Below are 17,714 nucleotides of genomic sequence, written 5' to 3'. Positions count from 1 at the left end.
TAAGATGATTAACACTTCTCAATTTCAAAAGTTATTGCAAAGCAATGATAATGAAGACAGTGTAGTATTGAGACAGAAATAAATATGTAAATCAATGGAATAGAATTGAGAGTCCAGAAATAAATTATATCATCTACGGTCTGCTGATTTTTCAACACGGGTGCCAAGACCATTCAATGGGGGAAAGAAGAGTCTTTTCAACAAAGATTCCGAGACAACTGGATAGCCACGTGCAAAAGAAAAGCCTCATGCCATATATAAAAATTAACTCAAAATTGATCAAAGGTCTAAATGTAAAAACTAAAACTATAAAACTCTTTGAAGAAAACATAGGGATAAATCTTCATGACTTTGGATTTGGCAAAGGATTCTTAGATATGACACCAAAAACATAAGCAAAAAAGAGAAGAAAATAGATCATCTGAACTTCATAAAAATTAAAAACTCTAGTGCTTCCAAGGAAACCGTCAAAAAAGCAAAGAGACAACCACAGAATGGGAGAAAATATTTGCAAACCATAGATCTGATAAGGGACTTGTATCCAGAACAACAGAAACTAACACAGCATTGTGAAGCAATTATACTCCAATAAAGATTATTAAAAAATAAATAAAATCAACATAAAGCCACCATATGACCCTGTGATTCTACTCCTAGGTATATACTCAAGAGAAATGAAAACAGATGTTCACACAAAAACTTGTATATGAATGATTATAGCAACATTATTCATAATACCGAAAGGTGGAGACAAATGTCCATCAATGGATGAATGGATAAACAAAATGTGGTATATCGTACAATGGAAAATTATTCATATGTTATTATATATGATTCCACCCATATGAAATATTTAGAATAGACAAATCTATAGAGACGGAAAGTAGATTAGTGATTGCTTAGGGCTGGGGTAGGTGAGGATGTGGAGATGGGGGTGATAGATAGCTAAAGAGTATGGTTTTTTTTTAACCATCTTAACTATTTTTTAAGTGTACAGTATAGTAGTATTAACTATATCACCTTGTTGTGCAGATCTCTAGGATTTTCTCATCTTGTAAAACTGAAACTCTAAGCCTGTTGAACAATTGCCCTATTCCCCCTCCCCTAGACTTTTTGAGGTGATGAAAATGATCTGAAATTGACACTAGTGATGTTTGCACATATCTGTGAATATACTAAAAACCATTGAATTATACATCTTGAATGAATTGTATGGTATGTGAATTATATTTCAAGAAAACTATTTTTAAAATCAGTACCATTTGGCCTCTCACCTTCTGAGATGGCCCACACTCTGTCTATGGAGTATGTATCTCCCTGAATAAACCTTCTTTCACTTTAAAAGAAATTAATTAATTAAAATCAGTACCATTTACAATAGTATCAAAAAAAGAAAAAACTCATGCAAAAGTACCTATGAGCAAGTGGGTAGTGCTGGAGTGGGAACAGGGGGATTACATGAAAGTCTTCCGCCTCCTCCACAACAATGACATCAAGGCTCATATTTGCCAGGTAGGAGACTGAAGCATCCTTCTCAGGAAAAAGTGAACACCCCAGAGCTACAGATATCTTGAAATCTCCAGTGACAAAACTGACAGGCTGCCTAATAATAGTGAAACATGCTATTCACAAGTAACAGCCTCCTCACAGTTTTTTGCTTTTTTTTTTGGCCGTGCTGTGCAGCTTATGGGATCTTAGATCCCCGCCCAGGGATCGAACCCACGTCCCCTGCAATGGGGGTGCAGAGTCCTAACCACTGGACCATCATGGAATTCCCCACATTTTTTGCTTGTAAATGGAACATGCTACTAAGGATCAACACACATTTGAGGAAAGTCACTATCATGAAAGAGAAAGACCAAGGCAAATAGATAGTCGGGGCAGCAGGGGCAGGGGAATGAATTCAGCAGAAACAAAACAGTACAAGGAGCAAAAAAAATAAAACGCTGTAGGTATTATCCAGAGAGAGAAATAGAGTGTGTCATTGAAACAAAAATTGAATGCTATAAAAGGAAAATCAGAGAACAAGAAAGAACCCATGGAACTTGAAAATATGAGGGCTGAAAAGACAGTTTTCAGAGTTTAGAAGTGTTGTAAGATAAGGTCAAGGAACTCTCCCAGAGAAGTGAGGGAAAGAAAGAAAGGGAAATGAAGAGAAAAAGGATAAAATTAGAAGATCAATACAAGAGGTTCAATATTTGACCTAGTGGGAATTCCTGAGAGAATAAAGAAAACACTGGACAATAAATTGTCAAATAAATACTATTTTCTTTAAAAAAAAAAATCCCAGAACTGTAGAACATGAGTCTCCAGAAAGAAGAGGCTCACGGACTACCCAGCAATATGAATAAAAAACCCACACCAAGGCTCATCCTCATGCAATTTCAGAATATGGAACTAAATAGAGATTCCATGAAGCTAAAAGAAAAAATTATGTACAATAATTGCAGGCCAAAGTAAATTGACCTCTGTGTAGCAACACTGAACACTGAAAGACAAAGGAAAGGTGCCTTCAAAATTCTGAGTGTAAATTATTTCCTATATCGAATTCAATATCCAGCCAAAATTACAATCAAGTAAAGGGCAAACTAAAGATATTTTCAGACCTGCAAAGTCTAAGAAAAAAAAATTACCTTCCATATGTCCTTTCTCAGTAAGTTACTGGATGTGCTCCTTCCAAACAAGGGAATAAACCAATAAAGAGGCGACATGAGACAAGATTCAGAACACAAGAGATTCCACTAAGGACAGTGATAGAATTTCAAAGGTAATGGCAAAAAGAAGTCCCAGGAAATAATGCAAAGAGCACCCAATTCAGGAATCCTCAAAAAAAATGAATAGATTATTTGACATGTATGACAACATGCAAAGTTATACAGAGAGGTGTTTCATGGAGCTGGTGGATGGATGAAGACTTAGCCTAAGTCAGATATTCAAACTAAAGCCGAAAAGGGGGCCATTATTTAGGCCAGTGCCAATAAAATGACTTAGTACGAACAATATTTACATGAATGTATTTGTTCCGTATGGCTGCTATAACAAAATGCCACAAATTTGGTGGCTTAAAAGAGCACACATTCAGAAGTCTGAAATCAGTTTCACCTGGCTGCAAACAAGTTGCCATGAGGGCTGCACTTCTTCCAGATGCTCTAGGGGAGAATCTGTTTTCTTGCCTCTTCCAGATTCTAGAGCTGAGTTCTTGGCTTATTCCATCTTCAAAGTCAGCAGTGTAGCATCTTGCTTCAGTCCTCTCTTTGCCTTCTTCTCTGTCAGATATCACTCTCCTTCCCTTTTATAAGGATATTTGTAATTGCATTTAAAGTCTAATGAAATAATTAAAAATAATCTCCATATCTCAAGATCCTTAGCTTAATCATATTGGTAAAATCTCTTTTGCCATATGAAGTAACATTCACAGGTCCTGACTATTTGGGGAGGGCATTATTTAGCCTCCCAACACTATCTTAATAAAAACTCCAAATGTGGGTTAACTAGAAATTATTTAACTACATTAAGAAGATGGAAGAACAATGGAAAAGAGTATGAAAAAGAATATACATATATATGTATGCATGTATGTATAACTTAATCACTTTGCTGTACAGCAGAAATTAACACAACATTGTAAATCAACTATACTTCAATAAAATAAATTTAAAAAGAGGAAGATGGGAAAAAAGGAAGTGTAGATAGCTAAAATCCTCTTCTAACCAATGCTGTCAGAAAGTCATCAATAACAATCATACGGTACAAGAATTTCAGCTCAGAAAAAGACATATTGGTGATTTGAAACTTTCCAAATGATAGTTCTGTCCTGAAGGGAGATCTGAATGGCTTTCTCCTGTCACTCATCTTATCATCTGTGGTAGATTGCAGAAATAGCACAAATCCTTCCTCTCCCTGTGTCCATGACCTTGCAGTGTGACTTTCCAGACGGACTCTGTTTCTTTACCCTCGTGGCCTTCTTACTTGATTTGACCAAAAGAATGCAACAGAAGTGATGTTGTGCCATTTCCATGCCCAGGGCTCAAAAATATTTGCAAGTGGCTTCTCTAGTCCTTGGAACTTTGCCAATCTACCACAGGAACAAGCCAAGGATAGCTTGCTGGATAATGAGAGACACCTGGCCCCATTGCCTCAGCCAACAACCAGTCAAACCCCCGGAGCGGAGCTACCTGACTACCAGACACATGAATGAACCCAGTCAAGACCAGAAGAACCACTCAGCTGAGCTCAGCCCAAATAGAATCATGAGATAAATAAATTTGAGATGTTTTGTTATGCAGCAAAAGCTAACTTCTGTGTAGTTCTTTCACTGTCTGTGATTACATTTTATTTATTAATTTTCCTTCCCTGTAACGAATACCGGTAGTTATCTATTTAATATCCATTTCCCCCCTTCTTCCTTGTTAACCCCAATTTTGTTCAGGAAGGCACCCCTCCTCCATGAGACTCAGGAGCCCCAGAAGAAGACCCTGCTTAATCTAATCAACAAATTTCCATTCCCTTGGTAGTGATTGGTTTAGGATCAGTCCCATAACCCAATTCTGGTCAGTGGCACTTGGGAGGAAGTCTGCTGGGGGCTTCTGAGAAAGGTTTCTTGGTCTTAAGAAAGTCACACGAAAAGATGGTCACTTTCTCCCTCTACATTGATATATCTGAAAGTGACACCTAGAGTTGTAGCAATCATCTTGAAACAACCTGAGAACAACCTAAGGAAAAACAGCACACTCAGGAAGAGCAAAGAGATGAAAATAACCTGAGTCTTTATTAATGTCTTATGCTGTTAAACCAACCAGCCCTGGAGCCAATGTCCTACCTCTGTACTTACGGTCATGCAAAATAACATATTTTTTTCTATTGCTTAAGCCAATTTTAATTGACTTTGTTGTTACTTATGGCTGATGTTATAATTAACACAACTCTTACTAGAATATAAGCTCCGAGAGGGCAGGGACCATGTCTGTTTTGTTTGCTACTGCATCTCCAGTGCCAAGCGCAGCATCTACCCGCTAGTAAGCATTTCATAGTTATTTACTGAATGAATGAAAGTATATCAATAATCATTAAATACATCTGCGGTTGACACTTGACTAGATAGTATAAACATCTAATTATGGAGCCTGAGTCTTCTTGATTGTGAGCCCTTCAAGAACGGGACTCTGTTTGCTCCCAAGTACCTGGCATACAGTAGATCCTCTCTACACGTTTGTTGAATAAATGTTCTATGATACTGAATTCTGCCAACTTTCCAGCAGGGGGTGCACACAACTAGGTGTTCTGGGCGCTAGGCACTCTCCTTTATCAGCTCATCAGTCTCTCCTCTGCCACCTTCCCCTCCACCTTCCCCACAAGGAGCTAAAGACCACAGCAATGCCTATGGGGAAGCCCAGGAGAAGGGGCTTTTCCACATTCAGAACCTCTGTGTCTGTCCTGTCCCAGCTTCCAGCACCTGTTAGAGAAAGCTGAGAACATGTTCTATAAACAGAGAAAGTTCTCTTTAGGTCAGGGTCAAGCAAATGTTTTCTGTAAAAGGCCAGATAGTACATGTTTTGGGCTTCCTAAGCCATAAGGTCTCTGTGCTGACATGCCTTTATAACACCAAGAATTGTGGAACCAACCACCCTGGGAGACTGCCCTACTTCTGTACTTCTGGTTATGCAAGATAATATATTCCTTTATTGTTTAAGCCAGTTTTAGCTGGCTTCATTGTTAATTATAGCTGAAGATATAATTAACCACCCACAATTAGAATAAAAATTCCAAGAGGGCAGGAAACTTAATAAGTACATACATAAAAGAATAAGTAAAATAAGTAAAAGGAATGGCTGTGGCTCTGTCCTAAAAACTTTATTAACAAGAACAGACGGGGACTTCCCTGGTAGTCCAGTGGTTAAGAATCCACCTTCTAATACAGGGGACATGGGTTCAATCCCTGGTCAGGAAACTAAGATCCCACATGCTGCTGGGCAACTAAGCCCACGTGCCACAATTACTGAGCCCACGTGCTCTAGAGCCCATGAGCCACAACTAGAGAGCCCATGTGTCACAACTACTGAGCCCGTGTGCCGCAGCTAGAGAGCCCACACACCACAACCACTGACCCCGTGCACTGCAACTACTGAGCCCATGTGCTCTGGAGCCCGTGCGCCACAACTAGAGAGAAGCCTGCGCACTGCAACAAAGAGCCCGCGTGCTGCAACGAAAGATCCTGCAGTGAAGATCCCACGTGCCACAACTAAGACCCAACGCAGCCAAAAAAAAAAAAAAAACCCACAAGAACAGACAGCTGGCCAGATTTGGCTGAGCCCTGCTTTAGGTAAACAGGCACTGCCTAAGGCAGTGGTTTTCAAACTTTGTCAGAATCACCTGTAGGGTATGTTAAAACACTTATGGCTGGGCCTCACCTGAGTTTTTCAGTAAGTCTGGAGTAGGGCTGAGAATTTTAATTTCTAAGAAGTTAGGGTTGCCAAATAAAATACACGATGCCCCGTATATCTTAAATGTGAATTTCAGTTAAATGGTGAATAATTTTTAGTTTTAAGTATGTCCCAAGTATTGCATTATTATCTGAAATTCAAATTTAATTTGGTATCCTGTACTTTAAGTCTGACAGCCCTTAGGCAAGTTGCCAAGAGATGCTGATGCTGCTGGTCCAGGAACCACTTTGAGAAACACTGACCTGTATAATCTCTTACATACTGGAGCTCTGCTAGTTCAGAGGTCTTAAGCTGGAAAGAATACCCACCAGCTCAACTCAAGAATCTGAACACTCAGTCTGTACATGTGAACATGTTCCTCCTTCATTCACAAAAGGGTTTTTTGCCAAAACTAGATACTTTAAATATGCACTATTTTTTTTTAACAATTACCCATTTATTGTGCACTTACTATGTGAGAGCTTGTTTCTAGGCTCTAGAGATAAAACAAGAAATAAGGATGATCAGGCCCCTTGCTCTCAGAGCTTATGTTTAGTGGCTGTCTGGGGGTAGATATGACTGTTCATCCATCTGAGAAGTTACTGGCCTGCACATTGTCAGGTATTTACTTAAGACACATAAACTATTTCGACTATCACCATGGCTATAAACAGGGACCCTGCAGTTAGAAATTAGTTCAAATCTCAGCCCTGCCACTTACGACACTGGGCAAGATATTTAACAGCTTTAGTCCTCAGATTCCTCCTCTGTAAAATTGGGACAATAATTTATACTTCATGAGTTGTTGAATGGTAAATAAAATCACTCATATAAGGAACTTAGCATAGTTCCTTGGTAGGGAATAAAATGGTCAGTACTCAACTACTAGTATAGCTACTACTATTGAAAATTCAGTGGTCTTCAAAGTATGGTCCTTGGGCCAGTGTCATCAACAGACCCATGAACTTGTTAAAAATGCAGATTCTCTGTGCCCCACCCCAAACCTACTGAATCAGATACTCTGGGATGGGGCACAGCGAGGCGTGATTTAACAAACCTTCCAGATGATTCTGATGCATGTTAGAATTTGGAAAACACTACTAAAGAAAATATAAGAAGCCAGGAACTGTATGTGCTAGGGGTTAAGAATATCAAGGCCAGTAAGGCACAAATCTTCCCTTTTCCCAGGACAGCTTTACGTAAGGCTTAGTGGTGTTCATCTCTCTATTCACAGTGTGTGTGTGTTTGTAGTCCATATGCCCGAAACCCATCAGAAATTCATTTAAGCAAAGATTTCTTAGCTCATTTTTCATTCATTCAACATCCCACTGAGTGCCTACTGTGAGCCAGTGTGTTGAGATTGAGATTAAAAACAGAAGGAAACACTTCTGTGTTTCAATAGCTCTTACTCTGGCACTGATTTCATAATAGGAAAACACAACAGTGCACGCATTTCAGTGGGATACTAAAATGAGTTTCTACCAGAGATATTATGAAGGGAAGTGGAAGAAAGGCAGTAACTGGGAAACGTAGAAACTCTTTCCAGAGGACATTTAACTGAGCCCCTACAATGTGAATACAGAAAACAGCTTAGCTACCTGGAAAGCGTCTGCCAAAGCCTGGCAAGGCCACCAGAAGAAAAGAGAAAGGGCATTGGCTAAGTGAGGGGCCCTGGCCAGGAAGAAAAGACTCCAATCTATGTGGGGTCTTGAACAGTCCCTGTCAAGTCCCAGTCTGTTCACAGCTGTCTCTCTTGGATGTCCTGATCTTGGTTGTGGCCCAGAAGACTACAGAGAAAGGCCGTAGAAAGAGGGGAGGCCTGGCAGGAAGCTGAATCAGGCCCCAATCTGAGAACTGGGACAGAAACAATGCTAAATCCCAGACACAGAGGTGACCCAACAGACAGAAGAACTATTAAGAATTCTCCACCACTCCCACCAGTAGCCTTGAACATGAGTTTGAGAGGTACTAGTTAGCCACAGAGAGGAAGTTTCAAATGACTGTGGAAAGTTGTATGGGGCTGGGCTAAGATAAGCATAATCTGTGCAGCAGAATCATCTGGGTGAGTTTTTAAAAAAATACTGAATTCAAATCTCTCAGGTTGGGGCCCAGAGATCAGTCATATGCTAATGATTCTGGTGCACTCACTCTTTCCACTGACCAGCATCTGGGAACCATTGCACGGCACAGGTTTATACAGGGACCTAATTAATGCAATGCTTTGCACACCTGGCCAATTAAGTTTATAAATGAGTGATTGTCTCCTGTCTACTAGGAGCTCACATTTTAAGGCAAAGGTAATAAATTATTTTAGAAGGCCCTTCACAAAGGGTTTTGACTTCCAAGAGTTACAAACCCTGTTGCAGCCAGCTATTTTCAGGGATTTGAGGGAAACAATACAGCAACATAGGTAGCTACTCAGAACTGGGATTATTAAAACCTTGATTTGCAATCAGTCTTTCAGAACGATAAACATTTTTTATACAAAATTTTAGTGGTTTAAAAAGTAATTTTGCATCAAAATAATCAAATAATGGCCAATAGAGTGCTATACATTACTCACAATGATTTTGACAACCCATGATTAAATGGTTTTAGAATTAAACACAAATACACACTCACTCATTACACAAAACATAACAGAAATCACCTGTTTTACATTTCACATCAGCCTGGAGTAACTGAAGCAAGGAAGGTGAAATGAGTCTGCTTTTATTCATCTGAAGTCTTGCTCTGCATCAGAAAATAACCACAAAACACCAAGAATCTCTTTAGAAATCCACCAGTTCAATTCCAAAATGATAGTCATTTTCTACAAATCACAACAGGTTAACTACTGCACCACCAGGGAAGTCCCTTTAATTCTGTTCTTGCCACTGTGCACAAAGCACCCTATGTTTGGGACAAAAATCACCAACTACTTTTTTTAAAATAAATTTTTATTGATTGATTGATGGCTGCATTGGGTCTTTGTTGCTGCGCGTGGGCTTCCTCTAGTTGTGGCGAGCGGGGGCTACTCCTCTTTGTTGTTGTGCGTGGGCTTCTCATTGTGGTGGCTTCTCTTGTTGCGGAGCACGGGCTCTAGGCGCACGGGCTTCAGTAGTTGTGACACGCAGGCTCGGTAGTTGTGGCTCAGAGGCTCTAGAGTTCAGGCTCAGTAGTTGTGGTGCACGGGCTTAGTTGATCCACGGCATGTGGGATCTTCCCGGCCCAGGGCTCAAACCCACGTCCCCTGCACTGGCAGGCAGATTCTTAACCACTGTGCCACCAGGAAAACCCACCAACTACTTTCAACCCTATGATATCCTCAATTTACTTATTTCTCTTAACCAATACCCTTCTAGAAAAGGGGGCAATAACTCAATATACAAACATACTCCCCATTTCTTTCATTTTTCAACCCACTGCATTTAAGCTTCTTTGTCCTCTCCTCCCTTGCTCTACTGATAGTATTTCCACTAAGATTACTAATGACCAAGTTGTAAATCGAATGGCAATAATATATATATATAAATATATATATATTTTTTGCGGTACGCAGGCCTCTCACCGCTGTGGCCTCTCCCGCTGAAGAGCATAGGCTCCGGACGTGCAGGCCCAGCGGTCATGGCTCACGGGCCCAGCCGCTCCGCGGCATGTGGGATCCTCCCGGACTGGGGCACGAACCTGTGTCCCCTGCATCGGCAGGCGGACCCTCAACCACTGCGCCACGAGGGAAGCCCAATAATATTTTTTAACTATAAAGATAGGTTATTAAAACATTACATGTCACAACTCTTATAGAATTTACTTATTACAAAATTATTATAGAAGAAATCATTAAGAAATATAAAACCATAGGAAATACAATTTCCAATAAAGGTAAGGGTTTAGTGTAGTCAAGTACTGTTCTAATTGCTTCACATGTATTAAATCACTTGATCCTTTTACTTACCCAAGGTCAGTTAGTGGCAGAGCCAAGATTAAAATTCAGTTTGTTCTAGAGCTTATACTTAATCACTATATTATATAGCTTTCTCCAGTTACACAAATAAAACAATAATAATCACTGCAAAAAGATACAGTGTAATTTTATTACTTTCAACATTTCTTTTCATCACAATGAACAAAACAAAATAAACTAAAATACAACACAGCTTTACAAAAATAAATTTTTATTAAAAGCAGTAGAGTCTGAGCAGGAGACAGTACAAAGAGTGTAAACAATGTAAACATCACTACATTCAGCTCAGCTTGATTGAATGCTGAAAGACAACTCTAAATGCTCTATGTGCCCTTACTAGCAAGATACGTTAGTTCTACTGTACACAGAAAACACACTCTAATTTTGATTGAGAAAAAGTATTTTATCGAAGTCGGTCCCAGCGCCAAATACTGGCATCATCACAAACAGCTATAAGAATGCTGCTATCCCTGCTAAAACTGGTTTGTCGAATAGCAGCACCACATTTATGATGAGTCAGTGTTGTGCATCTAGGGAGAAAACATGACAACAGGTTAAATACCATGCATATATAATGCTGTCAGTGTCTAACTTAAAACAATGAGTCAGAAAATGAATAGATATTCCAAGTCATATAGAAAGCACTTGAAAACAGAATACAGTTCACTAAGAGCCCAATCTCAAATTTCATAAAATTTGGGTATATTTTAAATCCAAGAGGTACTATATAACTTATATTAAAAAAAGAGAAATAACTTATTACCAAAGTACTTGGGAAAAACAATCATTATTAGAATAAAAAAGAAATACTTTACAATACTCTGAGAATGTAAATGTTACAAATGATTTAAGGTTGGCATTGCAAGTATCAATTACTTCCTCTATGCTGACATAACACTTTGGAGGAAAAGTCAGAAATTATGAAGAGGAATTTCTAAATACTTACTTGGCTTTATGAGGATCTTCTACTTCTAAATCCCAAACATAAAGTTTGCCAACCTGATTGCCCAATGCAAGCATCTGTATAAACATATTAAAAACAAATCAAATTATTAAAACAAGCTATAAAGATTTCAAACAATCCTAAGACATCTTTCTTATTTCAGAAAAACCTCAGCTCCAGCCTATGGCAACGCTCTTGGTTATTTCTTTGCATCTTATATTTCTTTTATTGTGTAAATGAGGATAAGAGCAACTAATGCATCACAAAGATGTCTTGAGTAAAATAAGGAGGTTATTTTGTAAATTTACGAAGAACTTTACAATTTATTTACATAGTTAGCATGTACTCTTTATTCTGCCTTAAAGAACTGTAGTAAAAGCCATAGGAAATTTCCAAAGCTTTCATATAGAAATAAATACCCAAGTAATTTATCACAAAATTCTAACACCAAATTTTGAAAAAATTTTAGATAACTAATATTTTGTCTCTATCTTCCATGTTGGTTTTCTATATAAAAAGATTAACACTCTAATCCAAAACATTAAATCTTAGTAACAGATGTTACGGAAAGTAAACACCTAACTGCCACCATTGACACCTGTCAATTTCATTTATAATAAGCACTGCAGATGGTGTGCAGAGCCACAAGGGTAGAATAAATAACATCAAAGGCCAAAGCAATTAATACAAAAAAATCAAGGTAGATTAAACTTAGAGGTAATAGAATACAGATACACTACAGGGAAAACTAAAATTGCCATGGTTTTAAGTCAAATAATTTCAAAATGTAAAAATATGTTGCTACCTTTTGCCAGAAATCCATAGAAAACCTCATGTACCAAATGTCACACTGGCTGTAATCAAATCGCCCAAGAATAGTCACATTAGACTCACTGGGTTTAATTTTATCTATATCATCTTCCATTTTGCCAGGTTTCCAGCATACAATGGCATTTTCACAAGACTTTAAAAAAGACAGAAATGAGAAAAAAAGAAATGTTAATCAAAGAACTGAATTTTAAACATTAAAAACAAAGCTTTTTCTCTACTATCATTTCAGAACTCACAGCTCTTAGAACCTGGTTATCCATCTACTGAGTCCAGCGATATACATTCATTTATATTTACAGAGTCAGTATCCACACTTACGGACAAGAAGTCTGATTATCAACAGATTTTAACAATACAAAAGCATTACACTGTCTAGAATATTCATTTTTGAAGTCACAATTTCTCTTCCAAACCAAAACAAATTCAGCTTTAGATACTTCAGCATCCAGAGACTTGAAGTATTTTATAGCAAAGGTAAAATTACAAACACTGTATTAGAATACACAGCTCTTCAATATGGCCCCTGCTTACTTCGCTAGTTTCATCCTTCCCCATTCCACTTCTAAACCCCCATGGTTCCCTTTATATCTGGTTAACTATTAATCCTCCTGTCTGCACTACATGATAGGTGCTCAAGAGATGTCATAGGAAAGCTAATGAATTCATAGAAGGGGCCTTAGAGGTCAGATTATACAGAAGGCAATAAAAGCAGTGGTTCAATATCAAGACACTGATAAGGGGATGGGATTAAAATAGGCTGAGTTACACCTTCCCTATCCTGCAACACTGAACCTTTACATACATTCTATTTAAGCAGCAAGTGGTAAAGAATAGAATGGGAGGAAAAAATGCAAAACAGAGGGCACTATTTATATTCCTGTGTGGTTTGCTTGCTAAGGGATATTTGGCAATGTCTCTGGCTTCTAGTTAATAGAAGCCAGAGATGCTGAACACTTTGCAATGCACAGAACAGCTCCTCCCACAAAAAAGAACTGTCTTACCCAACTTCCACAGGGCCAGGATTGAGAAATCCTGGTGTAGGGGAAGAATGCCTCCTGGAACTTTACAGGATACAGCCTAACAACCACATGTGGTAGCTCTGTGGGGTCACAGGGAGATTAGGGAGTGGACAGTATGCTTTTTTTCTTCTCTGCCCTTTTTGGATTATATAAAATCCCAGGGATATGGATCTGTTACACAAGTTCTTCATTGTAAAGTATCTTAGAGATCACCTAGGCTGATGACTCTTAACTAAGTACACAATTGGATTGACATAGACTGTACAGCTTTCTTTAAATACTCATCTTGACCCCAACTCTACTGATCACAAACTCTGAGAAGGGAGGCCAAAGCAGCAGAATTGTAAAATACTTCTTCAAGTGCTTCCTACTGACTGTATTGGTAAAGGATCCTTAATCAATAGAGTTCCCTCATGGAGAACTAAATAATCTCACTGATGGATGGCTGTACTAGAAAATCATCTAGAGAGTTTTTAAACATTACAAATTCCCAGGTCCCTATGCCAGATTTAGAATATCTGGGGATGAAGCCTAGGAATCTATTTTTACAATGTCCTCCCAATAGTTCTGATGTGGAGCCAGATTTGAGACCACCAATATTCAGTTCAGCTTCCCACCTAAAATGCAGAAATCCTTTCCTATCATCTGATTGTGTTCTAAGAGCAGAAATTTTAGAGCTCCTCCTTTTTTAATTCTGCTTCCAAAACAGATGAAGTAGAGGTACTTTTTCCTATTTATCTCGTTAAGTACAGCTTAAAAGTCTGAAGGCTAGGGAGGAGGCAGACTGGTTAGGGGCCCTGGGACATGAAGAACATTGAGTTGCTTGGTTTTCTTTTGCCTCTTTATGTATCCCAGACTGGATGCTAGAGAAGGTAGCAACTCAACAAAGCTAACAAGTGAAGACAAAAAAACAAACAAAAAGCCCCAACAAAAGCCTACTCTCTGCAAAGGACCAGGAAAGTGGCAACCTAGCATGAGAGAAAATTTTTAGGTAAACCCTTAATACCACAGAAAAAACAGTGGACCCATCCACACATGTGGACCAGCAAAGTCCCAGTGGGGTCCCTTCTCAGGTGATAACTAAACACTTCAAGTACGTAACACCCTGACTCCTCCCTACCCCTCATGGTAATGAGGTGACTCTCCTCCTCACCCTCTGCCTGGGGTGGTATTAGAGGAAGCCTAGCAGAGAGTCAGAATGTTCACAACCACCCACCACTCTCAGTGTCAGTGGAGACACTCGGGGAGCAGTACTGAGGCCTCCCAACCCCTCTTGCTAGGGTGCTATCACCTGAGGCCCAGTGAAAAGCCTGAACTCCCACCCCAGTAGTAAAGAGACAAAATCACCAAGTCAACCAAGTGGGGAAGCTGAACTTCCCTTGCCACCTGCCAATAATGAAGCAGCACTCCCCTTCCCCAGCTGAAAATTTATCAAAGGAAGCCTGCTTAAATATCAGTAAGATCCAGAGTTCTGTAACAGTAACCAAAATATCGATATCTTAATCAAAATTCACTTGTCATACCAAGAAATGTAAAAACCTCAACTTTAATGAGGAAAGATTATCAAGAAATACCAACACTGAGATGACACAGATGTTAGAACTATCTGACAAGGATTTTAAAGCAGCTACCATAAAAATGCTTCAATGAGAAATTACAAACACATTTAAAACAATAAAAAAAGTCTCAGCAAAGAAATAAAAGATAAGAATCACATGTAAATTTTAGAACTAAAAAAACTATAGCTAAAATAAAAAACAACTGAAGGGCTCACCAGCAAAAAAAGAGAGATGAAAGAGTCAGTAAATTTAAAGTTAGAACATAGAAATTACCCAATTTGAACGAGAGAAAACAGACTTATTAAATAACAGAGTCTCAGGGACCAAACAAAAACATAATATTCACATCATTAGAGTTCCTAAAGGAGAGGGGGAAGAAAGTGGGGCTAAATAAGAATTTGAGTAATGGCTGAAAAGTTGCCAATTTTGGGACAAATTATGTCCCCAAAGACAAACCTACTAGATTTGAGATGGTGAGTGAACGCCAAAAAAGATAAACTCAAAGAAATCAATATCAGGCATATCGCATTCAAACTTCTGAAAACTAAAGACGAAGAAAAAAAAATCCCGAAAGCAGTTAAGATAGAAAGAACACCTTACCTATAGGAAATAAACAATTCAATGATGGCAGATGTCTCATTACAAATGACAGAGACCAGAGGGGGGACAACATTTTTCAAATGTTTAAAGAAAAGAACCATCAACACAAAATCCTATATTCAGTGAATATATGCTTCAGGAATGAAGGAGAAATGAGGACATCCTCAGACTAAGAAAAACTAAAAGAATTTGTCACCATTCTAAAAGAATGGCTACAGGAAGTTTGATGAACAGAAAGGAAATGATATAAGAAGGAATCTTGGAATATCAGAAAGGAGGAATGAACAACAGAAAAAGCATAATGAGTAAACACAACATTCTTCTTCTTCTTGAGTTTTAAAATTCTGTTTGGCAGTTGAAGCAAAAATTGTAATACTCTTTGATGAAGTTCTCAACTGTAAAGGGAATATTTGAGACAATAATAAGTGGAGGAGAAAGAGAGGTAAGCTTCCTATACTTCACTTGAAGTGGTAAAATGCTGATATACTGACTGATCACATATATATCATATACATATATATATACATATATATATATATATATATATATATATATATATAGTAACACCCAGAGCAAATACCAAAAAAGCTACGCAAAGAAATGTACTCAAAAGTAGTATAGATACATCAAATTGGAATTCTAAAATATGTGCACATAGGCGAAAAAACCCAGAGAAATGAAAAGAATGAAAAAAAATTAAATAGTAAACTTAATGTAATAATTGGTAAGTTAAGGCTCAAATATAAATGGTCTGAATATACTAGCTAAAAGACAGTTTGGCAAAGTGAATTAAAAAAATATGACCCAACTATATGCTATCTTTAAGAAACTCACTTCGGGGCTTCCCTGGTGGCGCAGTGGTTGAGAGTCCGCCTGCCGATGCAGGGGATACGGGTTTGTGACCCGGTCCGGGAGGATCCCACATGCTGCGGAGCGGCTGGGCCTGTGAGCCATGGCTGCCGAGCCTGAGTGTCCGGAGCCTGTGCTCCGCAATGGGAGAGGCCACAACAGTGAGAGGCCCGCGTACCACAAAAAAAAAAAAAGAAACTCACTTCAGGTATAACAATACAGGTAGATTAAAGGTAAAAGGTTTGAAAAAGATGGGACTTGCCTGGTGGTGCAGTGGTTAAGAATCCACCTGCCAATGCAGAGAACACAGGTTCGAGCCTTGGTCCGGGAAGATCCCACATGCTGCAGAGCAACTAAGCCCGTGCGCCACAACTACTGAGCCTGCACTCTAGAATCTGTGAGCCACAACTACTGAGCCCATGTGCCACAACTACTGAAGCCCATACACCCTAGAGCCCATGCTCTGCAACAAGAGAAGCCACTGCAATGAGAAGCCCACGCACTGCAATGAAGAGTAGCCCCCACTCGCTGCAACTAGAAAAAGCCCAGGCACAGCAACCAAGACCAGAGGCAGTCAAAAATAAATAAACAACAACAACAAAAGAGGTTTGAAAAAGACCATTAATTAAAGGAAAGCAGGAATGGCTCTACTACTGTAAGACAAAGGATCCATCAAAGCAAAAACTTTACCAGAGACAGAGATGGACCTTACATAATGATAAGAGGGTCAAGCTACCAAGACAAAGCAATACTAAATGTGTATACACCAACCAACAGAGCTGCAAAATGTAACAGAACTAAAAGGAGAAAGGGAAAAAGCCACAATTATAGTTGAAGACTTCAACACTTATTTCTCAATAATTTATTAATTATTAGAATAGTGGACAGAAAATCAACAAAGACATAGAAGAATTCAACCACACTGTCAACTGACAGGATCTAACTGACATTTATAGAACACTCCACTGAACAGCAGAATATACATTCTTTTCAAGCTCCCATGGAACATACCCAAAACAGGGTCATAAAACAAATCTCAAAAAATTTAAAAGAATCAAAATCATAAAGAGTATATTCTGACCAAAATGGAATCAAACTAGAATCAATAAGAGAACGACAACAAGAAAATTTCCTAGCACCTAGAAACTACACAACACACTTCATATCAAAATTTTTGTGAGATGAAGCTAAAGCAGTGCTGACAGGGAAATTTATAGCACTAAATGCTTACATCGGAAAAGTCTCAACTAAATAATCTAAGCTCCCATCGTAAAAATAGAACAAAAACAACTCACAGCAAACTAAAGGAAAGAAGGAAGACAGGAGATAACAGAAGAAAATTTGACAAACTCTTAAAAAGACTGACAGAAGAGAAGATATAAATTACTAACTTCAGGAATGAAACGGGGGCTATCACTAGAGACCTTGCAGATATCAAAAGGATAATAAACAACTACAAACTACAAACAACTCTCCACACATAAATTTTATACTAGATGGAATGGATCAACTCCTCAAATAGCACAAACTACCACAATTCACTCAATATGA

General features: G+C 38.6%; 1 protein-coding gene across 4 annotated transcripts in view; it reads right to left on the bottom strand.

Moving 5' to 3' along the window:
* Positions 1–10,556: 10,556 nt before the first annotated feature.
* Positions 10,557–17,714, bottom strand: part of EED (embryonic ectoderm development) — a 33,307-nt gene continuing 26,149 nt past the window's right edge. For all 4 annotated transcript variants that reach the window (XM_060160175.1, XM_060160174.1, XM_060160172.1 and 1 more), the window contains 3 exons: positions 12,111–12,269; positions 11,309–11,382; positions 10,557–10,892 (listed from right to left, as the gene is read on the bottom strand). In XM_060160175.1, coding sequence (XP_060016158.1) covers positions 10,766–10,892; positions 11,309–11,382; positions 12,111–12,269 — 360 coding nt within the window. In that variant the 3' untranslated portion in view covers positions 10,557–10,765. The remainder of the gene's footprint in view (positions 10,893–11,308; positions 11,383–12,110; positions 12,270–17,714) is intronic.

This window comes from Lagenorhynchus albirostris, chromosome 9 (genome assembly GCF_949774975.1).
Source record: "Lagenorhynchus albirostris chromosome 9, mLagAlb1.1, whole genome shotgun sequence".
In the NCBI taxonomy this organism is placed as follows: domain Eukaryota; kingdom Metazoa; phylum Chordata; class Mammalia; order Artiodactyla; family Delphinidae; genus Lagenorhynchus; species Lagenorhynchus albirostris.
The sequence above is the reverse complement of the archived record's forward strand: the minus strand, read 5'-3'. Positions and strand labels throughout refer to the sequence as shown.